Source organism: Callionymus lyra, chromosome 14, assembly GCF_982586985.1.
Source record: "Callionymus lyra chromosome 14, fCalLyr1.hap1.1, whole genome shotgun sequence".
NCBI classification, from domain to species: Eukaryota; Metazoa; Chordata; class Actinopteri; order Syngnathiformes; family Callionymidae; genus Callionymus; species Callionymus lyra.
In genome coordinates this window covers 11,012,418-11,040,124 of record NC_141831.1, presented here as the reverse complement: position 1 = coordinate 11,040,124, position 27,707 = coordinate 11,012,418, and the positions used below count along the sequence as shown (strand labels likewise).

The 27,707-nt window shown below is 35.1% G+C and overlaps 1 protein-coding gene across 1 annotated transcript in view; it reads right to left on the bottom strand.

Moving 5' to 3' along the window:
• esama (endothelial cell adhesion molecule a) overlaps positions 1 to 20,894 on the bottom strand; it is an 80,323-nt gene extending 59,429 nt beyond the window's left edge. Inside the window, exon 1 of the mRNA XM_087807344.1 lies at positions 20,532 to 20,894. Within this exon, the coding sequence (XP_087663470.1) occupies positions 20,532 to 20,598 (67 nt within the window). The 5' untranslated portion in view covers positions 20,599 to 20,894. The remainder of the gene's footprint in view (positions 1 to 20,531) is intronic.
• Between the last annotated feature and the right edge of the window lie 6,813 nt (positions 20,895 to 27,707).

The window sequence follows — 27,707 nt, the reverse complement described above, 5'->3', positions numbered from 1 at the left end:
TATATATATATAGTAAAAACTATAAATACAATTATTGTTATTTTTGTGGCACAGAAATTAAAGCTAAACAAGCTTGTTTGAGGTATGTGTATGAAGAATTTTATGTATTTTTATTTTCACATTTATTTGTATATTGTATAGTATTCTATCCTTTTTCCCGGTAATTTTCTATTCCTTATTTAAATTTCTAATGTTTTACTCCACTTAATGTCTAAGAGTTGGGATTACGCAGACAAGGTTGTCCATATTACGGTCGTGAACGGCGTCCACTTTTCTTCGTACTTCTCGTCTAAAAAGACACTTAAAAACATCCAAATACCTCAATTCTGCTAGTCTGTAACGTCCATCTTGTATTGAAGCCTCGACGTAAGAAATTGTAGCGACAAAATTTAAATTAAATCAGTATATTTTAAGCTTATTTGTAGCAGATGCTAAAAGGCTAACATGCTCATGGCTCCCAATGTTTCCTGTCTGTGTAGCATGTTAGCATGTTAGCTTTTAAGCTTCCGCTACAAACAAGCTTAAAATATAGACTAGTTTATTTTTTCTAAATAATTTCTAATGTCAACACTTCAATACAAGATGGACGTCACAGACAAGCAGTATGGAGGTACTTGGATGTTTTTAAGTGTCTTTTTGGACGAAAATGAAGACAACTGAGCTCCAGTCGCTACATTAAAATGAACATATATTTTGGTCTATAACTCTAAAAACAATCCAAACCCTTTGTTGACATGAGGTTGAGCAAAAAACAAGTGAAGTTTTAATTATTATTTTCAAGAGGATTCTTGGACAGCGTTCTTTAAAACCATAATAACAAACGGTCGACATTCACTGATATTGTATAATGCACTCGCAGGTGTTATTAAACAGAAAAGGTGTTAGCGACGACAAACGAGCCGTTCTGCGTCTTGTTATCGAAACGACAGAGGAATCGTTCTCGCGTCTAAACTCGGTCTTTAGTGTAATAACATTTGATAAAAAGCAATTTGTCACTTAATCACATTGAGCCAACATGTTTTTTTTTTCTTTTTACGCACGCTAGTTGCCGCTCAATGAAAGAATTCAAATCCAATTACCACGTCGTGGGAGTGGATCCAGCTCGCTTATTGAAACCAGGATCACATTAGCGGCACATTATATCATATCAACTTCCATCCGTCCGTCCGTCCGTTCTCGGCGACGCCGTCATCGTCGAGATATTTTCAATAAATAGCAATTATATCGTACGCCGGAGCACGGCGAGGGTTGGTGGTGGGGGGGGGGGGGTCTGCACCTCTGAGCCATTTTCCCAGATAATGACATCCACTGAGCTGTCTCCGCGGGGCGTTTGTGTGTGACAGGAAAATAGATAAGAGCTCATAATTACACATATACGACACCCAAAGTACGAGGAAGGAGATGATAGATATATTTTTGTTTAAAGGAAGAAAGTGGACTTCGGTAATATGCATGAAAATCGGGGTAAAGGTCGAGGAGACTCGCTGCATATATATATATATAAAAAAAAAGAAGTAGGAAATGGATACACAACAAAGCCCCTCCTGCAGTTGACCTGCGACACTGATGCTGATGAGATGCTGGAGCTCCAGCCCTCAGGAGATGTGGGAGGACGGCAGGGGGGGAGAGTTTGGAGGGAAGAGGAGGCATGTTATAAATATGATAAGTCTGGAGCAGGAAAAGCTGAAATAAATGACTATCACAGATGATTCAGTTTGGCGACAACAACAATGATGGCCCCCCCCCCGGGGATTGAGGTAGGGGTGTTTTTCTGAGCTGCCGAGATGACAGGAGGGTCTCGGCCCCTCCAGACATCACAGCCATGTTCTTAGACTGATCGATAGTTTCTCTGCTTTCTCGGCGCTCGCGGGTTTATCCAGGCAACATCTCCAATCAGGTGATAAACCTGTGAAGAAGTTGCACAGCTGATGCTGCAACACAAGGTTAGGAAACCAGAAACTACTCTCCTGGCAGGGAATACTATTGTCACATGTCGGGTTACGTTTTGTTTATAACTCAAGAACACAAAAAATCCGAAAACTCGCAGCAATTTGTGAAAAGATTAAATGCTTATTTCTTATAAAGCTGCTCATTTTTGTTTCGTTTTTTTAATATTAAGTAGAGGAAAAAATGTAAGGATCCGACTTTTATGTTGTGATGTGTTGATGAAGCTTCATGAAGCAGTGTCATTATTGTCAGAGTCCACTAGATGGCGTTCTCTGCTCTATTTTCCTTTTGTTTTGAACAACTGTTATAATGAAACATCATTTTTAAACTGATGGCGCCCCCTACTGACCTCTAAACAACATGACACTGTTTCATGAAGCTTCATCAGCACATCAATACTTTCATGGTCCAGATACCGATACTTTGGCTTCAAGTATCGACCAATACTGATCCAATACCAGTGTTAAAATATTAACTTTCTTGCTCTACTGTGAAATGACACTAGTTATTAGTGATGGAAAGTGTCATGTTGTTTACAGGTCAGTAGGTGGCGCCTCAGTTTTAGCCAGAGCTAAATAAAATAAACACATTTTGCTGAATAAAGATGAAAACAGCGTTTAATATATTATATTTATTATTAATATATAAAAATATTTACAGGGGCACATAGTACTGTCATTTAGAAACACTGTCTATTTGAATAAATTCAAGAATGTTTTCAGTTATTTTGTAATTATTCATACGGTCGTCTTGAAAGCTTCTCTTTTCTCTGAAAAAAACCCCATACAAACTGAGAAAAACAGATCATTTTCCTGCTCTTTTGCAAACTGCTGATGCTTATTTAGTTATTGAATTTGACGTTACGATACGTATCATGACACAGGCGCCCCAAAACGATACATATTGAGATTTAGTGTGATACTGTGACACTATTTTAGATCGATAGATAGAATTTATTTATATTTATTTATACTTTTGTTTACTTTAAGGAGTATAATTGCAACAAAACGGTCATAGCATAATAAACACACAATGCCTCTAAACAATGACATCAGCTTACATAATTCAAATATATATATGAATACATTTGTGCCAGAATCAGTTGTTCTTTTGTGGCTGATTTGACTGGAAACCTAATTTTCAGAATGAATTTCCCAAATGGATCCAGAAAGTTGTATCTAATCAAATCCATCTGTCAAAATCTGAATTCAAATCAAAACAAAAAGGATGATCCTCATCTTATCAACCACTCTTTTTTTTTTTTTAAATCTGTCAACATGAGCAAAAATTAAAGAATTGAGAGTAGAAGTGTTGAGCTATTATCCAAGTCCTCCCAAGGCTGGTGTGTTCCAGAAATGAAGCGATGAAAGGAACAGCGGGGAAGCAGTCCCCTGCAGTTGATTCAGAACTCTGCAGCGAGAATTCTGAGCCGCTCTAGTAGAAGAACTCACATTTCTCCGGTCCTTAAAACTCTTCACTGGCTTCCAGTTTCTTTCAGGATCAACTTTAAAATTCTGGTTCTTACTTTCAGATCTATTCATGGTCAGGCTCCTCCTTACATCACTGATCTGATCCAGCCTTACACCCCAGCTCGGGCTCTGAGGTCTGTGGATCAGAATCTACTTATGGTTCCACGCACACGGCTCAGGACCAGAGGAGAGAAATCTTTTCAGGCTGTTGCTCCTAAGCTTTGGAACAATCTTCCTCTCTCTTTGCGCTTGATGGAGTCTACTGACTCCTTTAAGAAACATCTTAAGACGTTTCTATTTGTGCAGGCTTTTCCTTGAATTTCTCGAACTCCTGTGTTGTTCTCGGTGTTGTCTTGATCTTTGAAGTATGTAATGTTTTGAGTATTGTTTTGATTGTTAAAGCGCTTTGTGACCCTGGTCTCGAAAAGCGCTATATAAATATATATTACTTACTTACTTACTTACTTACAAGAACCTCTTCCCCCGAGAGGTTTGAGGCGTCCTTGAGCGTCTGAGATTTTCACTATAATTAAATCACAAAAAACAACGTTACCATGATTGATCCTCCGGTTATCAAGCAACTGTTCGAGTTTTTTACAAGTTCTACGTCACAAGTGTGGACATCTTTCGCGGCCAGTTAAGTCATAGGATCCCCTTAAAGGGAAGGATCCGCGGAATTAATCCTGTATAAAGGAAATCCAATCAAGGCTCATAGACCACATGTCGGTGCCAGAGAATTCTGTTTTGACCACAGGATTCTCCAGAACTTATGTCCACGTCACTCGTCCAGAAATAACTGCTCGACTTCCTGTATTTTCAGGGTGACGTTTGTGACCAAAGGGTGACTTTGTTGGGATATCTCGTGACCTCGGAATTACTGCAGCGACTCTGTGACTCATCGAAAGACTTGTACATTATTTTTTTATAACATGGTGAGGAAACGTCAGCACTAGAACTTTACAAAATGCTCTTCCATGTCTACAGTAAATTTAAAAAAAAGGTAAAACATGTTTAAGTAGGATTTAGCTTCATAAAATATCACTCAATGGAATGGTGCCAATGACTGTGGCCAGTCATGGGTTTGAATCCCAGTGTGGGTCTCAAGATTTTTTTTTCTTTGCTATTTCTCTTTACAAATGGATGCTGCTTGAAAATGTAAATTTCTTTCTGCGAGATTAATTGAGTATATATCTAGATTAGACCCTTTATATATACATTGTTATGTTGCTTTGAATAAAAACAAAGTAACTATTACAAGTGGAGTAAATAGGTAAGTAATATTTGTAAAGCACATTTTCTAGACCAGGGTCACAAAGCGCTTAAACAATTAAAACAATACCCGATAAAATATATACTTAAAAGGTCAAGATAACACCGAGACAAACAAAGGAGTCTCAGAGAATCAAGGAAAATCCTGCACAAATCAAAAGATCTTAAGATGTTTCTTGAAGGAGTCAGTAGATCATCAAACACAGAGATCGTTCCAAAGCTTAGGAGCAACAGTCTGGAAGGATTTCTCTCCTCTGGTCCTGAAGCGTGTTCAGGAACCATCAGTAGATTCTGATCCACAGACCTCAGAGCCCGGGCTGGGGTGTAAGGCTGGGTCAGATCACTGATGGAAGGTCTGACCATGAATAGATCTGAAAGTAAGAACCAGAATTTTAAAGTTGATCCTGAAAGAAACTGGCAGCCAGTGAAGAGTCTTAAAGGATTGGAGAAATGTGAGTTCTTCTACTAGAGCAGGTCAGAATTCTGGCTGCAGAGTTTTGTATTAACTGCAGGCGAGACAGATCCTTCTTTTTTAGACACCAAAATAAACTGTTACAATAGTCTATACAAGAAGACACAAACGCATGTATTTTTCATGCACTTAATGTCTGGTTTTTGCGGTTATTATTTGAAGGTCGGTCTGTGAAAACGTGAAAATAATGCTGTGAACTTTGCTTTAATCTGCTCGTCCTCTGACTGTTGTAGGCAGGAGAGAAATAATCCTTCACAACAAAGACCTTGATCGTCTCACACAGTTCCCACGTTTGTTTAATATATACCAATAACCTGTACTTAGTTACTTACTTACAATACACAACTGTACACATGATTTTTTTGGATATTGATCCGTCACTGAAATCCTTTTGGCCATTCAATCACTTTAATTATAGTTTACTAAGGTCACATAATGAATGTGTGTGAACCCTAACGCTTTTGTTATTACAACAAAGACACAAATATTTAAACATTAATAAAGGAATGCTTGCTATGGACAATATCACGTGAAAAATATTATTTAATTTTACTAAGTGGCCATTAAAGGTAAGGGTCAAGCTTAGTATTTATCTTTTAATGAGGGGTGTTGCAGTTAAAAACTTAAATAAAAACTTAAATAAAATGTGAGCAATACTTTTGTAAAACCAAGTAGTACAACTTGACTTTAAAGTTCAATATTGCCAGTGATAAGTTGTCAGATCATGAATTTAATCACCTGAAATCCAACACTAAACTCTTCTAAACGTTGATCTAGTGTAGCTCAGCCAATTTTCATTCTATCATCCACCATTCTGCTACAATACATTTCATCAGGAAGATTAGAAACAAACCAAAAAAAAGGGGGGATTTGTATTTCCTAAATATCTTCTAACATGTGGATCAAATTGGACTCCTCGACCTTCCATGACCAAGAACTTCTGCTATGAAAACATGAATTATTGCTCAATGTCAGTTAACTTTTCAAAATAAAAGCTTTTTACCTTTTATGTTTTTTGCATTAACTCTTTGTTTAAGTGAAAATAATCAGATTTACATGATTTCCCGACAAACAAAATGGTCTTTGTCATTAGTTTCCAACCCAAAATATTATATATACAACATTTTTTATTTTTTATATATACACAGTTTATATATATATATAGATTAGATTAGATAGACTTTATTAATCCCTCCGGAGATTACCTTTGGGAAATTGGGTCTCCAGTTCACAGTAGACGATAGTTTCATAAAAACAGAACAAAGTTCAAATAGAACGAACAAAGTGCAAATGTAAAGAACATAGATCAAAGGAAATAACGCAAAGAAAAGGATACAAAGATGATATATTTCATGCATTTTACATAAAGTAAGGGTAAGTAAGTAAGTAAGTAATATTTATTTATATAGCGCTTTTCCAGACCAGGGTCACAAAGCGCTTAAACAATCAAAACAATACTCAAAAAAGTATATACTTTAAAGATCAAGATGTCAATTTTTTGAGTAGTCAAAGTCTTGGGGCAGAAGAAAAAAATATTACCAGACAGTCAGATTATTTATTCATCTCAATTTTTTTTCTCCTTCATCAAACAAATTCCAGTGTCCATCTTAGTGTTTAAGATAAGATAAGGAAAAGAGATTATGGACGTCGACACTGACTAGGTCACCGTATCAACATTAATCTACTTTATGTTAGAAACGTGAAATTACTTTTGCCCCCCCCCCCCCCTTGGCCTGTCACGTGTGACCTGAAGCATGATGGGATATGAGTCAGCATTCAGAAGGTAGTTCTTCTTTCTGCACAGTTCTGTAAAAAACAAATGCCAGAAGGATGACGGGCGGAGGCAGATTATAAAAATGGCTAAACACTTGAAGGAACGCAAGGATTACGTCAAACATCCCCGAAGTGGATGCCGAACCGGGCACTGCCCCCACCTAAGTATCTCCGGCAAGAATCATTTGACAACAAGGCTACGCCGTTTAAGCCCCTGCCCTTAATTCCCGTCTGTCCCACTCTTTATTACCTTCCTTTGATTTGACGGAATGGTGCGTTTTCTTCACTTCAGGTCGGTCGCACCATCTGTCACGGCAGCGGAAATATGGATCTCGGCGGTTTCACCGACGGCTTTTCTTTAAAGCCCCCGAGCCGGTTGGCGTTTGGAATAATTGGACGTATATGGTTGTTTTTCTTTGTTTCTAGAGAAGTGATAGAATATCAATACACTCAAATATTGTGTCGATATTTAACGGCGCCAGAGCCGAGCATCGATCCGCTTCGTCTTAGGTGTCTTAAGTGTCGATGCTCATGCGAGATAAAAAACGTAATAATGTATGGATTTTTCTCAAGAAAAACTGATGAGTGACAGTTCCCTTTTGAGCAAGTTTTTCGTTTTTCAATGGAAATTATTTGATGGATTGAATTGGAACCCAAGATTTGTACCATGTGTCTTATTGTTTTCTTTATTAGAATTATTTAAAAAAAATTACAATATAATGCAGGAACCAGTACGAAAGAGAAAGTATCTGAATCATTATAAAAATATATTTAAAATATTTTGATCAATATCTTGCTCTAAACAGAACGGTATCAATTTAACTATTTTAAGGACAAATTGTACTTTTATTTAATTTCTTTTAAATATTTGTTTGATTATTTACAGTTATAATGGATTATTCATAGTGTTTGTTCTTGCTTTTATTTTTACCAGTTTTTATTTTAATTTTAAAATCATGTCCAGTTTTTCTTCATGAATAATTTATGGTTTTATATTTCAATAAAATGTATAAAATATTTACTTCTTTTTTTTTTTAAACACATTTTTTTTATTCATATTTAACATGCACATATTCAGTTATTTCATTTTTTGTTGCAATTAAACTTCCGGCTGCTAGATGGCAGCAGTCATTACATCCTCTGCAGTTAAAAGAACAATAAAATCCTGCAGTGACTGAGGACAAGAGGATACAGTCGACTCCAGGAGCTTTTTAAGCTGATGTTTGGACATATTTAGGTTTCAAAACCAATGAAAGTAGTTTCGACTTCGTCAAGAGTCATGTGGTCTGTAAATTCTACTCCACCAGAAACAAATACTCGACAATACTACACATAAATCCTAGTTACTACGGTATGATACATAGTGTCCTTGCCCCTGTATCGTGATACATATCGTCAGATTATTGGCAGTACACACCCCCTAGTTGTGACCTCTTAACTAGAAAGGGAAAAAATATTTTTTTTGTGCTAATCCCTTATATTCAGAGTATAATAGTAAAAGGTCCAAAGAAAAGAAACATTAAAACTAACATTAGTCAAACCGCCCAGCGATACCTGCAGGGAATCTTTACGGATAAACAAGAGCGAACGAAGACGCCGCCCCGACCTCAACTTCCACCTCGCCCTCATAAACAGTCATTAGATCACCGACTTCACGTTGAAACTCCAGATATGAGACGGAGACGTCTTTTTCATGAAGCTACACCCTCATTACACAAAGGAATGACAACAACAATCTAAATATACATCACGTCCTGTGCATTTATTTATAATGTATAGGGCAGGACGGAAGCCGGGAACCATCAACAGCCATTGACTGACTGGAGCCGGGAAGAACTCAAAACAATGCAGGCAAATAAAGCAGTTTAGCGTCCACCAGAGATTCATCAGAACGTCGATCGTTAAATGGATAAGAAGCTACTGTATATGATGGAGGGTGTATGAGATGGAAAGAGGGGAGAGGAAGTGGAGGGTGTGTGTGTGTGTGTGTGTGTGTGTGCCTTTAAGAGAGTCCTAAGGCCAGAGTGTTGGGAAAGCAGTACAGTGGCTTTCTCATGACCTCTCAGAGGAGCCCGTCTTCCTTCTGAGTCCATGGATGGAGATAGGACGTCGCAGAATTCACCGTGTCACTGTCTGTTAGGTTGCTGGCCCGTCGTCTCTTTGACCAGAGAACGTCTGGCTCAAGGGCGGGATTTCTAACTTTTGACCGACTAACCGTACGTGTATTCATCTATTACACAAACACACACTTTATGTTGATAAATACAAGCTAAATCTTGTTTTTCTTCCTGTTGTCTTTTCTCATAAAATACAAAAAAAATGAAAATAAACGAAGATAAAGGGCTTTGATGTTGTATTAGTTTTTGATAGTTTTGACAGAAATTATTGTTTACAATTAATGAATATAAACAAATGCAGCAAATGTTTTCATCTTTTTAAAAATTGAATTGTTTTATACACACGTTATTGTTTTATAAACCACACAAGAACTATGGTTAAAGACCAAAATATTATTTGACAGAAGAAATACAATTTAAAAAAGAGGCGACAGCATCCTCTTGTTCTCAGTCCATCACCGGGTTCTGGCGGGAATATTTTTTACTTGTAGCTGTACATACATGTTGCTATTGTATCCTCCTTTCACAAGTTAACGGTTATGTTTGGAGGATTTAAACAATCTAACCAGTTTTTGTTTTACACATTTTCATCCAATGTTTACTTTTATTAACTGTTCCAACAAAGAAAAATAATTTACTTTATTTTATTTTTTCCCCAAAATTCTGAAAAGCTGAGCTGTTCTGCCACAAGTTTATTTTTATTTTTGCAGTAACCCCTCGTTCTATATATTTAGAAAATGTTATATATTCTAACATCTATAGAACCATCACAAAAACTATGATAAACTCTGACTTTTCTTTATTTCCTACTAATGTTTATTTACATTTGAAACCAAAATATGTCCAAACATCAGCTTTAAAAGCTGCTGGAGTCGACTGTATCCTCTCGTCCTCAGTCATCTACAGGAGCTCACATGATTAAATAGTTTCTTTTGTTGACGAGAACATCCAGCGGCCAGAAGGTTAATAGCAACACAAAAATGAACAAATACAGAGAATATTTGCATTTTAATTTCAATTTTTTAAAAAGGAACTATTTTATTATAAACCATACAATACCTACGAAAAAAACAAATACATTATTTAAAAGAAACAATGTTTTTCTTTGAAGAATACATAATAATAAACTTTAAATGTAAGTAAATAAGTACGTAAGTAAGTATTTAAGTCATGCCATGTCGCAGACCAGGGTCACAAAGTGCTTAAACAACAAAACAATACACATTTAAAAATACATCCGAATTAAAAAAACTTTAAAACATGAATGTTTTATTAGTTTTTGATAGTTTTAACAGAAAAATAAAATGGAATAATGATTGTTTGCAATTACATAATATAAGTTACAATAATATGTATAAATGAGTATTAAACATATAATTTAATTGCCTTAAATATTCTCGTATGCTTTCACTGTATATTAAAATTATAGAATATCTTTTTCTCTTGTTTTAATGATTTCATTGTGTTTCTTGATGCTCATTTGATTTAGTTATTTCTTGTAAACTTTTTTTTTCCTGCCAACCTTTGCTCTTTTTTGTACCATTTTTTTGGATAAGATGAAAATAAATGTTACCCTCAAACTTGTTTATTGTTTAACAAGTAAATATAATAATAATAATAATAATAATAATAATAAGTATTATATTGTGTTATCAGTCAATGTTTTTGGGCTTCTTTGGCCAAACTTACATGAGACAGTCTCAAAATATTGACACGTTTAACATTATATTTTAAGTATTGCAGCCAATGAAAAAATATTATTCTTATAATAAGTCTATCTTGGGAAAATGTAAATGTTTTCAGTTTTTTGTTATTCACTTGTCGGCTTTACTATTTATAATCTGTATCAATGTGGCCACTAGGTTATTTTCTGTTACTTAATGCAGTCTCGCTTCTTCCCACAGTCGTGGACCGACTAAAAATATGAATGTTTTGGAGCAAAAAAACAGTGATGACTGTGAATGTAGGGCAGAGGGTGGAACTTCCTCCAGAGCGAGGTCCCAACATGGACTTTTTGAGGTCACACCCTAATTTTTTTAAAAACGGCTAAAACTGGAGCCCTTTACTTTCTTAATCACGCCATTAATCCTGCTGGATCTGACTTTAATTAAGGTGTTTTAATTAGATGGAGGTGTTTACATGGCCCTGGGCGGATTGTGGCGTTACTAGAATAAAATGCGTGGATGTACAGAAAGAACGGATGAAAAGAATGGCACCGCGGGGATTAATGGCTATAAATGGGCTATAATTACAAGTGCAATGACATGCTGTAAAAAAGGGGGGATGGAATGGATGGAGCAGTCGTGGAAGGTAGGCAATAATGTGGTGAATTAGGTATTATTGTTATAACAGAATAAAACATATAGCTATAATAATAGTTTAGATTAAAAGTTACAAAATCCATGGAGTCTCTTATAGTAGGTAACGAACTTTAAAAGTAAATATGGATTCATCGATGATAATCTTTTGACGTGAAACACTTTTATTATGGCCCAAAAAAAAGAAATAATGTTTTTTACTTGTAGCTGTACATACATGTTGCTATTGTATCCTCCTTTCACAAGTTAACGGTTATGTCTGGAGGATTTAAACGATCTAACCAGTTTTTGTTTTACACATTTTCATCCAATGTTTACTTTTATTAACTGTTCCAACAAAGAAGGTTAATAGCGACACAAAAATGAACAAATGCAGAGAATATTTCCATTTTAATTTAAATTTTTTAAAAAGGAACTATTTTATTATAAACCATACAATACCTACGAAAAAAACGAATACATTATTTAAAAGAAAAAATGTTTTCTTTGAAGAATACATAATAATAAACTTTAAATGTAAGTAAATAAGTACGTAAGTAAGTATTTAAGTCATGCCATGTCGCAGACCAGGGTCACAAAGTGCTTAAACAACAAAACAATACACATTTAAAAATACATCCGAATTAAAAAAACTTTAAAAGGCCAAAACAACACAGTGACAAACATAGTTGCCTCAAGATACTTAAGAAAAAGCCTAAATCGATCTTAAGATACTTCTTGGAGGAGTCGACTGTATCCTCTTGTCCTCAGTCATCACCGGGATTTCATTGTTCCTTTAGCTGGGGATGACGTAATGGCCATCTAGCCATTCTTTTAAATAAATAAAAATGAATTGCACTGTTAAATATTGACATGGTATCGTGAAAATAATATTGCGATATATTGATATTTCTTACAACCCTACTGCTATTAACCAAAGGCTACATCTTTTATAACCAACACAAAAATGTATATTATAGCCATGATAAATAAAAGGTTATATGGGGGCAAGTTTGTGATAGTAATGTCAAGTGTATTGAAAGTAATATTTGGTGCTGAATTTCACGATGAATTGATAAAGTTTGGATAAAAAAACTGTTGGCGAAGCGAGATGGTGATGGTTGGGTTTTTGCAGCGTCAGACAAACTAGTGGACGAATGTAGCCTGAACTCATCAGGAGCACAAGATCTTTCCTTGTGATTTTTTTTTTTTTCATCTGGATGTCCCTCACATGGCTGAGATTGGTCCGGCTCTAATCTTTTGTTCTCTCTGTTCCCAAGTCCGGCTAACAGGTGTAAACACACGGGATTACAAGCGAGAAAAAAAAAATGGGCCGACTTCTGGCCAGCGAAACGCTCCTGTGGCGGCAGGAAAAAAAAAAAAGGGGGGAAAAAGTGCTTTATTTCTGTCATTTCGTATGTAGCCATAAATCCCTCAATCTCATTCCTCAAATCAGAATTGCACCAGTTGCCGTTCATGACGACCGCGGGGCATGGAACTGCCGTAATCCTAGCTCAGAGTGGAAAGGGGCTTTGCCGCGTCCATTTGGTATTATTCTAAGAAATAGGCAATTAGAGATAAGGCCCGTAGATGGGAGTTGGCAAACTGCTTCCCCAACCCTTCAGAGACGCGCAATAGTGTCGGATTGAAGTGTCTCCGGGAAAAAAAAAATACAATGGCGCCCGCAAAACAAACAGCCATTTATAGAATATGAGAGGTATGCGAAGCTTTTAGGCGTGAGCCCCGGATCAGCGTCCCCACCGCGGTAAAATAAGACAAATAAGTTTAAAAATAAACTCGTTGCCCACTCGCTCTAAATCAGGAGGAAAAATTCAACAGTGGCGTCGCTGCCTTTTTTTGCTCCCCGGCACACATTCCCCGGAGGAGCCTTTGAAGCTCGTATGGATTGACCTTGTTAAATAAGTAACGTCCATTGTGGTACCCACCTGGAAAACAAATGAAGATGTTCTCCTGCCAGATGGCCGTGTCCAGGAGAGCGGGGAGGTTTGGGTCAGGAGATAAGGTTGTTTTTTTTTTCGGGATTATACGTCGGCGGTGCCGCGAAACAACTGTCCTCTGATAAAGCGCCTGGCTTGAAGATTCCTGCGCGTGCCCCGGTAAACACACTCCCTTGAACCCATGCTAGCGCCAGGACTTACGCCGGAGTCCGTCCAGAAGATAAAAATAGAACGTTTTTTAAACACTCGTACAAATATTCTGTCGTCCTCAAAGGATACATTTGTATTTGTGGAAGTTACCTGTTTTTGCTACTTCTCGACAAATTCACGGATTAAGAGATACTAGGCTCACAATGATGCTTGTTCAGACTCAGAGCGAGTATCTTTGGATAAGTGTAGCTTTGCAGTACTCATAGTAAAATCATTTTAATTAAATAATTTTGGCATTTTTTTCTCATTTTCATTCAATTATTTCCATATTTGTAGACATTCTTCTGCAAATATCTAAACTATAAGATATATAAATAGATAGGTAGAAAGGTAGATAGGTAGGTAAGTAGGTAGATAGATAGATGGATAGATGGATAGATAGATACATAGTAAGCTAGATATAAAGGTAGGTAAGTAGATAGATGGATAGATGGATGGATGGATGGATGATAGATAGATAGTAAGCTAGATATAAAGGTAGGTAAGTGGATGGATGGATGGATAGATGGATAGATGGATAGATAGTAAGCTAGATAGATAGTAAGCTAGATATAAAGGTAGGTAAGTAGATGGATGGATGGATGGATAGATAGATAGTAAGCTAGATATAAAGGTAGGTAAGTAGATGGATGGATGGATGGATGGATGGATGGATGGATGGATAGATAGATAGATAGTAAGCTTGATATAAAGGTAGGCAAGTAGATGGATGGATGGATGGATAGATAGATAGTAAGCTAGATAGTAAGCTAGATATAAAGGTAGGTAAGTGGATGGATGGAAAGGTAGGTAAGTTGATAGATGGATAGATAGATAGATAGATAGATAGATAGATAGATAGATAGATAGATAGATAGATAGATAGATAGATAGTAAGCTAGATAGTAACCTAGATAGTAACCTAGATATAAAGGTAGGTAAGTAGATGGATGGATGGATGGAAAGGTAGGTAAGTTGATAGATGGATAGATAGATAGATAGATAGATAGATAGATAGATAGATAGATAGATAGATAGATAGATAGATGAATGAACTTATTTATTTCAAACTTTTTCAAACAAATTATTTGTACATACAAAATAACAAAACGCCAATTCAACAAAAAAAGCAAAATAAAAAACAAAACCCTGTTCAAAAAAAGGAGTAGGAAAAAGTAAAATGACTTATTCTTTTCCTACTCCTTATTAAATATTCTTTAATATCATAGTAAATTAAAGTAATCTCATGAACTCTTTTTCTCATCATTACATTTGTCTGAACAAATGTTATCTTTAAAAGACTTAAAATCAACAATGTATTAAAGAAAATAAACATTTTCGTCTGAACAACAAATATTGATTGTTTTTTCTTCATTTTGTTTGTTTCTTGACACCATTAAAATGAATGTAAATATAAAACCACACGAGGAAAAGCATTTTCATCGTATCTATCAATTCTTACAGTTTAACATGATTCAGATGGATATAAATATTGTACCCCAATAACAAATTATTATAAATAGTTAATTTTTAAGTATTGTAACAGCCAGTTGTGAAGTAAAAATTAAAAATGTCAGTGGCTTTATCAAGAAAAGATGGAAAATCTCTTGTTAAACCCTGACATTTTTCTCCTAATGATAAAATGTGTCCAAACAAATGTAACTTTTGCTTTACAAGGCATTAAAATCAACTGTAAAATGACACAAACGAGGTGAAATATTCTTTTTTGTACATGGCTGTTCAACAGATTTGCTTTATAGTTTCTTCTTTATGTCGTTTTTTTCTTGACAAAAAGCTAAAACGGGAATAAAAAGGGAGGTAAACTAAAATAAAATTACAACCGTTCTTGGAAATAAATATTCTTGTAAATATAAAACTATACAGTGATAGTTTTTATCTATTCAAACTTCTAATAAGGCATTATTCCTTTATCAGTGAAATGGCTCGATACATTTTGACGTTTACAGGAACAGACGAACGCACAAAACCATTATCACGTTGCCACGGCGACTTCTTAAGTATGTCATCGATCAAAGGTCTCGCCAGGAAACGGCCATCATCGATTCCTACGCTCATTACTTCATTAAGTGATATTAGAAATTGAATATGAAGTATTAATCAATCTTTTGGAGGAAAAACTATTTTAATGCTGTGTTTATTAGATGTGTGTATTGGCGAGAATCTGGCGATACGTATCACGATACAGTGGCAACTATACGATATATTGTGATACTACATGAACAAGGATATATTTGTAGTATTGTCGAGTACTCGACTCTGGAGAATTTACAGACCACACGACTCTTAACGAGGCTTTCATTTGTTTTTAAACCGAAATATGTCCAAACATCAGCTTTAAAAGCTGCTCGAGTCCAATGTATCCTCTCGTCCTCAGTCATCAAGTGATTTTAATGTTCCTTTATCTGCGGAAGACGTTTAATTTAGTGTTAGGAAATGTAATCGTAATAGAAAAATAAATACACGCTGTAAATACTTGCGTATTGTTTGTCACATTTGTAAGTATCACAGACGCTCTTATCTTGTTTGTCAGAGGTTTTTTCGACTTCCTGTCCGGCTAAAGCAGGGACTCGAGGAGAGCGTGGTCTTCCTGTTGCTGCCGGGCCGCTATTCATGATCATTTCCTGTCCGTATCTTGACCAGGACACACCTGCGGGGCCCTCTGTAGGGGCCCAGAGGTCATGGTCATCCACCGCATTGTGGTCCTACTGAGTCACAGCCACTAAAAAAAAGCCCAGATAAGTCCATAAAAAAAATAAAAAAAGCACCCAGGAAGTGGAACATGCCTGTGAGCGAACACAATGTCATCATCCCTGTTGTGGAGTAGAAGCATTTTTCAGGTATTACCACACCTCCTCGGGGACAAACAGCCTGAGATTGCCTCTGTCAGCATTAGTGATTGTTTTGGCATCAACTGAGGCTACAAGCCATGCATGTTCATTGAGACCCGCAAGTACACACTCTCAGGTTGCCCGGAGCAAGTTACGAAACTTGAGACTCTCGCTTGCTTTCACGTCCACACCGAGTGAAAGGAAAGCGGAGAAACTCATCTCGCTAACTTTGAGTGTGGATTGAAGGGCCTCGGTCGAGTGGGAATCGTTTAAAACGTATTTATCTTCAGGAAAGTACCTTAAAATATTAGGGGTCGTGAGAAAATATCAATACAACAATTATTTTTACAACTAAAATTCTAAGTAATAAATGTGTTTGTGGTTCAATTAAACTACCGGCCACTTGATGGCAGCAGTCATTACGTCCTCCACAGCTAAAGAAAACGCGTCATCCTGGCGGTGACTCGGGACGAGAGGATACAGTCGACTCCAGCACCTTTTTAAAGCTGATGTTTGGACATATTTTGGTTTCAAAACTAATGAAATTAGTAACGACTTCGTCAAGATTCATGTCGTCTGTAAATTCTGCAACACCAGAATCAAGTAATCGAAAATACTACTAATATGTCCTTGTTACTACAGTATCCCGTTATATCGTATTGTTCACTCTGTATCACGACACATATCTTGCAAATGCACACTTGTTAAACTACCAAGCGAGATTGTAATGACAAGATACCAAACTGAGTACATAACAACAAAGTGTCACATCAAAAAAATGTAGTCTTTATCTATTGGTTACTTTTCTTGAACTCAAGGTGCGGGGGCCAAATCCAGCCTGCGAGGTCATTTTATGTGGCCTGCTGTTCCAGAAAGTTTGGACTTTTTTGGTCCCTTGTGCAATTAAGTTGAAGTGATTCGTCTGCTTTATATAACTTTCTTGGTACAAAACTATAATATAAGATCATAATATATTTGTTCTATGATGAATATACTGTATGGAAATAAATAGTTTTACAGCAAGATATTAAGTTGTAAAACCTGATAAATAATGTACTTTTTTTAAGATATAAATTCTGACAATACAGTATAACATTATTTAGATGTAAAAATATTGTCTCCAAATAACGTCAACGTTAATTAACATTATTAAATTATTAATTTCTCATTCATGTTAATTTCAGTTTTAATTTAAAACTGTATTTAATATGCAGCCTAAATGTATATTCAGCATTTAATTGATACCTTTATTTTAAAAACATATCTTTATTTTAAACCCAGTTGTCGGGTTCAAATTAAAAATGTGGTACAAGATATTTTCCTTTGAGAATAACAGGAAAAAATGTTTGTATTGTTTCAAAGACTATTAAATAATTCCAATAAATTGTATGTTTTTCAAATGACAAACCTTGTATCCACAGTTATAACCGTTTATTTTATATATCAACATGTAATAATCAAACCGAATAAAACATTTTCAAAATATAAATACCTTCTAATTACTTTAAACATTTAAATAATTGTGTTTTTCAAGATGAAGCTGAAATCATTATCAATGAATGTTCAATAATCTCCGTCTTTCCAACGATATTTCTGGGGGAATCTTGACAGTTGAATACACCATATAATATACCATATATTTAATTCAGTGCAATAGTACTATATATATATATATATATATATATTAGGGCCTTAAATCATCAAAGGGAAAAAGCTTCATTCTAACCTATGAGTAATTATTAATAAACACAGTACAGCACTCGAGTTTTAATATTTAAGTACAACTACCTCAGCTTTAAAACAATATCAGGATCTGAAAGAGTCTCACGCCTCACAGTTATTTACTTACTTTCTTAAATATTACCTTTGATAAGTGACATCATTACTTTCATTTTGGAGACATAATTAAATCCTTTTGAAAGTAGATTAATTAGAATTACTCAAAATCCAATAACGGATGGATGGATGGATAAACTTTATTGATCCCTCTGGAGATCTCCTTCGGCAACACATAAAGAACATAAAGAAGAACAAAGTGCAATAAAAATAAAGTGCACAATCTAAAGATAAAGAACATAGATCAAAGAAAAAGATTAATATGGAATATAATCATACTTTCACTCCACTCGCCCCCAAACTCATAATTAAACAATCTAATAGCCCGAGGAATGAATGAGTCCCTGAGTCTATTAGTGTTGCATCATGGGAGAAGCATTTATTCACTCCATCTGCTTCTCTACTCACTGATGACAGTGTTCAGAGGACGACTGTATTCATCCATGATGGACAGTAGAATGGGTGTTAATATTATTTTTGAACATAGCTATAAAAAATACCACTTCCTGTCCTTTAACCTTCGTCCAATCAAATTCAAAGACACAAAAATGTGGGTAAAACGTTTGGACGCCCTGGTTTTTTCAGCTGATATGAAGACATGTTCCATGATTTTCTTCATGAAAACCACTTTTATTCTTTTAGTGATGACGTTGCACTGACTGAAATAGTGCGTTCGCCACATGAGTAACTTCCTGTCATTGTTTTTTATGAACAAAGGTGGTCTTACAGTCTACTGTGAACCTTCAAAAATGCTTTTTCCCCCTAAACTCCTTGAACATTCTCACCTCGATGATTCACCAATCAAGATTTCCAAGTGGAATAAATCATTTAAAACTTTTCCCCGCCTCAGAATACTCAGAGATAAAATAACAACTGTAGCGTGGCCTAATTTTCGGTTCTTTGCGAAAGTCAAACGATGGCCCTGAGAGAAAGTAGGAAGTGTGTGTGTGTGTGTGTGTGTGTGTGTGTGTGTGTGTGTGTACAGTACAGCGATCAGAGGAAAAGTTGAATGTTGCAAACGGGCTATGAAGGGATTATTCGTCCCTGGAAGACACATAATCATGTGTAACACACTTGAAATCCTGTGAAAACACAAACAGGTGTTTAAGCTTCGGAAATCGAAGCCTCTTCATCTGGTGACGCGCAGCACGGAAGCAACTCTTGTGACACACATTATGGTGTTGATTATTATTGGATCAACAGCAGCAGCAGAACGTCAGAGGTTTCTCTACGTGTGTGCGCGTATATAAATGTTTAGTATTTGTCATTCATTATAGTCCATATTTGATTCTATCATTTTTTTGTATTACTGTAAACATTTCATTTTATTTCATGTAGTCCGTAAGGGTTTTATTGTTTATTATTTTATGCATTGTTTTTGTTGTTATTTTTAAATATATGTACTGTATGTCTTAATATATATAGTGTTTGTGAGCTGCTATATTATGATTGTATTATGGTTTATGAGATTTGTTTATGAAGATGGTTATGATTTGCTTATTATTTATTACTATGTATATGTTCTTTAAATTTGAATTGTATATCATCATTATTTTTTAATGTATTTTTGAGGATTTTATTGTATTTATTATTTTATACATTATTGTTTTTGTTATTATTTTTAATATATATACTGTATGACTTAATATGTTGTGTGTAACAGTATTTTATTAGGGTTTTATTTTGTTTATTATTTTATACATTATTGTTTTTGTTATTATATTTTAATATGTGTACTGTATGACTTACTATATTGTGTTTAATAGTATTTTATTACGGTTTTATTTTGTTTATTATTTTATACATTATTTTTTTTGTTATTATATTTTAATATATATGTACTGTATGACTTAACATATTGTGTTTAATTTATTTTATCAGGGTTTTATTTTTTTTATTATTTTATATTATCATATTTTTAAATGTATTTTTAAGGGTTTTACTCTGTTTATTATTATAATCATTATGTAGTATTATTTTTATTTCATTTTTTAACACGTGTACTGTGTATCTAAATATGTGTTGGTGACCAGCGATACATTTCAACAACATGGAAAGAATAAAAGCATATTTCAAAGGAAAGTTTAAAGGAAACAAAAAGTGTTTCTGCCATAAAGGGTTAAAAGCGATGGAGGATCGATTAAATAACCATAATAATTATAATTTTCGTTTTTAAAAGTTAATATTGCATCCCTTTTTAAAATGACTATTTATTTTCAAAGGTGATGAAAATATTACAGATATTAAATATTAGAATGTTAAATGTTCAAACTTTAATAATCCAGTGAGAGAGAGAGAAAGAGAGAGAGAATAAAAAAGGTGAACATGAGAAGAAAATAAAGGTGAACATCTGACCTGAGATCCCGCACAGGAAGGTGAGCGACAGCAAAGTAAGTTTCCACGAAGTGAATAAAAGCTCCATATTCTTCCAGCCTTCAGCTCCTTCTCTTCTTCTTCCTCCACACTTTCTCTGTCTCTGTCACCGTGGTGCGTTCACTGACGGGGGGGAGACGACACTCCAGGTGAGACTCCGGGACTCTCCTCCTCCTCCTTCCTCCTGCGACCCCGGTTTTTTTTTTTTAAAAAGAGTAGAATTCAGAACCAGAACGACCCTCACTTCTCGACCTCGACCCCTGAAGTCTGGACTTTATCCTGTAACCGCGTCGCGTCCAAGTCTGCAACTTGACATCCTGTCCGTGTCCTTTTTCCACCGAGGGAGAGAGAGAGAGAGAGAGGGAGAGAGAGGGAGAGAGAGAGAGAGAGAGAGAGGGGGGGAGACTGGCGAGTCTCGTGGACGCGCTGTCAAGAGGAGAGCGTCGTTTTGAAGTCAACTTCCGGTGGTTTGATCGCTTAAATCCATTTTTTTTTTTAAAGTTGATCCATGCGTATGCTTTTATTTTGGAAATGCCGCGTTGTAATATCCGCCGTGGCTGAAGCGGACTTGACTTTTTTTAATAGGACGCGCTCAAAACCTTAATCTCGCTAAATCAATATCAGACGTTATTAAATCTATTATAATTCAATTTATAGAATTTTTTTTTTTTTAAAGAACTATGTCTGACGATATTAATATTGGTTTTAATATATTTCTAAGATCTGTCAAGACAAGACCAAAGTGCAGCAACAAAAATATCTAATATTAAAAACATCTAATTTTTTAAGCGGATTTTTTTTTAATCCAGTGCCAAGATATGAAACTTTTTAGAAAATGTGTATTTAAAAAATCTAAATTAATTATGTCTTAATGAAATCCTTCTACCTTTTACATAATATAAGATACAGTTTAAACAAGTGGTTTACAATTAAAAAGATCAAATTGTAACAATAGGTAGTTTGGTGAGAGGAAGTATTATAAAATAAAGTATAATTATATAATGAAATGTGCCATTGACGTGTTATAGAATTAAAAAATGGATAAACTTTATTTAAAATGAGATAAAAATGGTATCAAACCATGTTGAATCATTAAATAATTCAAGTTTTTCTCTTATTTTGATGGGAAAAAAACACATTATTTAGCTTTAAACAGTAAAATCTTTACTATAACAAATAGAGACGCCTGCATTTTTTATCCATCATGAGGTTTAGGTTGAAATCCTGTGAAATATCCCCACGTGAAGGTTCTGCTGCTCCAGAAAAGCACCGGAGCATCTCCAGCTGGAACAGACGTCACTGAACTAGTCAGCTGGAGAAAACAAGACTGGACTCGCATCAGGACCAGAAAAATATAGCAAGAATTCTTCACTTTTTATTGATTATTTATGGGGGGTTTTCTGCGTCGACAATCAACACAACATCCCTCATATTTCATCAATGTATATCAACATCCTGGATGTTTTGAATCGACTCTGACAGAGCAGAGATAAGAGAATAAATAAAATAAAATAACGGAAAAGACGCGTCTACCTTGGTTTCCTCCTGTGTTTTGTGTACATTATTTCTGCACTTGTGCACAAATCCTCCAGCTCTGGTGAACCTGGATGTTGGCATCACATCAGCACATATTGGGGACAGAACATGGCGTGATTCATCTGCAGCCATTTCACATTTTCCAAAGGCTGCATGCAGAGGGAAGAGTCGGCACGACTGCTTCCTCAACGTACATCGGCTTCGACACGATCCCGACCGCGAACTGAACTAAAAGTTATCGTCAAAATCCCGTGTTAATCTTGATTTATTTATGTGTTTGTATGTGATGATGAACACAAACATGATCTCTGAGAAATATTGACTCATTTCTTTAAGTAAAATGAGAAAAAAAACAAGAGGAATAACTGGAAAAATCCGAAATATAGATATTTTTCTTACATTTTTTCCAGAGACTTGTCAGTGACAGAGCTTGTGTGAAGCTGTGAGAGCAATCTTTGAAGGGATGAAATTACTGTTCTGACATTTAGAAATACATGTATATATATATCGAGAGCGAGAGAATGATTATAGTTTGATAGAAATGTTGCGCTAATGGCTACACCTAAAAATTACTTTTTAGTAATCATTTTGTTTGTTCATGTGGTCGCGAAAATGCTAAAACAGCATTTTTTTTGTTACATTATTCACGGACCAAACTTCTGATAAAAACAGTAAAAAATAATTCATCAACATCGAGTTTGTTTTTCACTCATTTTCACTAGTTTTTACAGATTGTTTTTTAGAGTACAATTCACTAAAACTAGTGTCTTGATGAGTCAAGAGTCACTTTAGAGGAAATAATGTATTAAAATACCTTTTAAACCAGGTCCCCCAAGCCGGGGGCTGGGAATATACTGGTGTATAGTAGTGATGTGCTGATGAAGCTTCACGAAACTGTGTCATGTAGTCTAGAGTAGGTGTAGGTGGAGCCATTGGTTTAAAAATAATGTGATGTTTCATTAGAACAGTTGTTAAAAAACAAAGGAAAATAGTGCATATGACGCCATCTAGTGGACTCTGACAATAATGACACTGCTTCATAAAACCATCACTAGTTATTTTTGTCCCTCAGCTTTGTTTAGAATACAAACATGAGACGTTCAAAGTCGTGATTCATAGTACTCTGGTCTGACACAATTTAGTACAAAAATGTTTCAACTCAGAGTCTGTTACAAATGAAAAAATTAAACCCCAACTTAATACTGACAGATGGACTCGGACAAAGTTTATTCCTAAAGAAACCGGTTAAAAGTTATTTTATCTTTTACAAGATTTATGAAATTAATTCATTTAATTTAAGTTTTGGGACAAATACTGTGATAATTATTTAATCACTGTTAACTGAGCTTTTTGGCATTCAATGTTTTTTTCTGTCTGTTAGTCATATGATACACACAGGTGTTGATACTCATCTACTACTTGATTAAAAACAAGAGTGTTTTTTTAATCCTTATTTTTGTATTCATCATTTTAAAGTTTTTTAATGTGTATGTATTTTTTTTACTTTTTGCTGGTAAAGCTTGATTAGTTTTCTTTTATTCAATTTTCTAACACTTGCTATAATTGGTAAATATATGCCAAATACTAATAATAAATTCAAAGTTATTAAAAGAAAATTAAAAATGTATTTTAGGATTGAAATTGTCTTATTGCCTTATATTTAAAGGTTGAATCAGAAAACTTTTATTGCCAGCTTTGTAACACCATTCAATTTCAAAAATGTTCCAAAATATTTATAATTTTTTAATGTTGCCGCTAGTGATTAACTGATGAAGCTTCATGAAACAGTGTCATGTTGTTTAGAGGTCAGTAGGTGGCGCCATCAGTTGAAAAAAAATGATCTTTCATTAGAACAGTTGTTCAAAATAGTGCAGAGACCGCCATCTAGTAGACTGAAAATAATGACACTGCTTCATGAAGCTTCATCAACACATCAGTACTACTTCATAAGAACTGAATAAAACCAGTCAAATGGACAGATTTTTGCTCATCTCTGGTCAAGTGTGAGACCAAATGAATTTTCCAGAGAAATAAACAAATAAAGGATCTATGGATATTAATCTTCGTCCAGAGACAGTGAACGTCGACCACAGGTAAAGACAAAATAAGAAGAAAGTCTTTAAATCTGGCGATGATTTCAATCTAAACATCAACCGAAAAGGTGAAACAGAGCGAGAAGATTTAATGTCGTCTCTTTCTCCGAAATGCCCCCCCCCCCCCCCCCCCCCAAAAAAAATAAAAAAAATAAAACGTGGTCTTCTTGGCGCTGACCCCAGATTTTTCCTCTGACCCACATGAGCGGCGGATCCATGAAAGAGCAGCGAAAAAAACACGCTGACACTGAACGCCTCGGCTTTTTTTTTTTTTTTTTCAGACCTGATATCTCTAAATCCCTTGAAAAAAACACGAGAAGTAAAAGACTCCGGTGGATGATCCTGGGCTCCGTCATGTGTGAAGGTCTGGAGCTCTGAGAGCAGGGAACCAGAGCACAGACTTGGACTTGATGTGAATTCCCCAGGTGAGACCCCCCAACCCCCTCCTCCATCCTCCTCATGTAAAAATACGAGTGACCTGTGCTCGCGGAACCTTTATTTCATTCTCCCAGGGTTGCCGCGGCAACAGAGGTGAAGCTAATGCAGGAGGACTGCTCAATTATGGGAGGTGAACACGGGTCACGCCGGTGATTAAATCTGACGGAGCCGAAGGTCCGGTTCTGATGTGGAGGGTGGATTGTTTTGGTGCCACATGAGATGCAGCCGTCGGACCGAATCCAGGCCAGGAGTACGTGCGAAGGAAAAAGACGACTTAAGTCTCCAAACAAAGTCGGATTAATTCCTCCGCTCGACCTATTAACTAATCTACTGATCCTGGATTAGTTAACGGGTCGATTAATTTCACTGTTTGATAAGAAAGATGGGCTTGTAGTGCTGAAGCTTCATGAAGCAGTGTCATGTTGTTTAGAGGTCAGTAGGTGGCGCCATCAGTTTAAAAATTATGTTTCATTAGAACAGTTGTTCAAGACAAAGGAAAATTGTTCAGAGACTGCCATCTAGTGGACTCTGAAAATACTGACACTGCTTCATGAAGCTTCATCAACACATCACTATGAAGTAGTAGAACATGTATTTTGCTTTTATTAGTTTGTGTTTATTGTTGTTTTAACTCTAAAAAACAACAACTTTCTTCTTCTTTGTGTCAGACCCCTTTTTTTATTTTTCCTCCAATGGAAAATTTCTTTCCCCTCAAAATAATTTATCATGTTTACATTATATATTGACTTTAAAAGCTAGTTATTAAAAAAATATTGAATTTAGGGCATTTATTTTTTAATTGTAATATCAAACTATACATGGCAAAAAGTGTTAATGTTGTTTAAATTATCTTATTAAAAAGCAAAAACAGATTGAACGTTTTTCTAAAGACATGGATGCATATAATCATTACAAAATAATAATTCATTGCATTCAGTTTCTTTTATATAAAAGGTCCATGCATTTTCTATTGGAATATTTAGGTTTATTTTATGTTGATCTGTTTTTTCATTTCTTTGCTTGTTTTTTTTGTTTATACTCTTTTGGCTTGACGGGCCCTCACAACAGTATAAAGTGGCCCCTGAGGATATTGACTCGTCCACTGCTGGACTCGTCGAATGAAGAGGAAAATAAGTCTTGATTTAATTTAATTTAATACACGACAGTGTGTCGCCATCGTCTGGACAACGTAGAGGATGACGTTTCCTCGATATACACTGAAAATGTTTTTATAATACAATAAAAATCGGGTCATTTTATTGATGCTGCTTACGTCACAACACTGTTGTTACGATATAATTCCCTAGTATTACATTTTAATGTATTTAATGTGTAAAATGTCTTCATTATTACGGCAGTTCTATCCTTTAAATGTTGTTACTACAAAATCAAGTGTAAAACACGTATGATTTTAGTTCAATTAGAAACATGCTTATGTTATTAACCTTTTAAGAATAACGTTGTTATTACAATGTATGAATTTCATTTTGCATCAATGCAAACTCTGAGTCAATCAAAATCAGATGTAAAAAACGTACATTTTTTTCTTTTTTCGCAATTAGGAAAAATGCTAATGTTGTTAATTCTAATGTAAATATTCCTTTTGTTATTTTTTTGTATTTTAATTAAAAACAACTTTAGCAGCAACTCTGAGTCAAACAAGATCAGATGTGAAACACATACATTTTCTCTGTTTTCACAAGTAGGCAAAAAAATGCTAATGTAGCAAATGCTAATGTGGTTATTCTTTTTTTTTCTATATTGTTTTTTGTATTTTAATAAAATAAAAAATAAAAACCTCAGCAGCAACTCTGGGTCAAACAAAGTCTGATGTGAAACACGTCATTTTTTTCTGTTTTCTCAATTAGGTAAAAAATGCTAATGTTGCTAATGCTAATGTAATTATTCTTTTTTTCTAGATGTTTTTTTTATATTTTAATAAACAAAAACTCAGCAGCAACTCTGAGTCAAACACAATCAGATGTGAAACACGTACATTTTATTCTCTGTTTTCTCAAGTAGGCAAAACAAATGCTAATGTTGCTAATGCTAATATATAATATAAGTGATTTTTTTGTATTTGAATAAAAAACACTCGGCAGCGACTCCGAGACAGACAAGATCGAGGTGTAAAATGGCAGCGAAAAGCCGTTTATTGGTAACCAAACATGTAAACTTACAAGACGGTGACGCAGGAACAATCACGCCATTCTTTCCGACAACAGAGAAGCTTCGACCTGCTCAGTGCAAAAAACTGATGGATAGTTCAGCTGGAAACCTGGAATGTTCCTAAATCATCTTGAATATGTTATATATTTATATAATATAGATCTTCTGTTATTTTTAAATCAGGTAGATTTAATAGATATATATATTTAGAGACAGTTTCTACATGGACATGGATCTCGTGGCACATTGCACATTTACCCTCATAGTACTGCGGTGACTCGTGTCACGACAACAAAGTTCCATCAGTGCTTTTTATGGTCTGTTGCACACACGACACGTTTTATTTATTCAACTCTGTCTGGAGATTCCACTGCAGCTGGAGAGACATTGCAATCAGGGGTGTAAGAATATATTGATACACTTTTTTTTAACATTCTGTATCAATATTTTAATTATTTATCTTTTTTGTTGGTTCCTTATCACATTTAGTAGTGTTTTATTGTTTATATTTAAGTAAGTTAGCATAAAATAAAGTGAATATTTTCATTTAAATTGTAAATACAAAATAAATGTATTACATCTATTACAATTTACATGAAAATTTTCCCTGTGTTTGTTCATTTTTGTGTTGCAATTAAAGTTCCGGCCGCTAGATGGCAGCAGTCATAACGTCCACGCAAATAAGGGATCAATAAAATCCTGCAGGATTTTGGCGATGACTGAGGACGAGAGGATACAGTCGACCTCCAGCAGATTTTAAAGCTGATGTTTGGTTTCAAAACAAATTAAATCAGTTACGACTTCGTCGAGAGTCATGTGGTCTGTAAATTCTGCAACACAAGAGTCAAGTACTCGACAATACTACAACTATATCCTCGTTACTACAGTATCACAATATATCCTATCGTTTTTATATATTCTG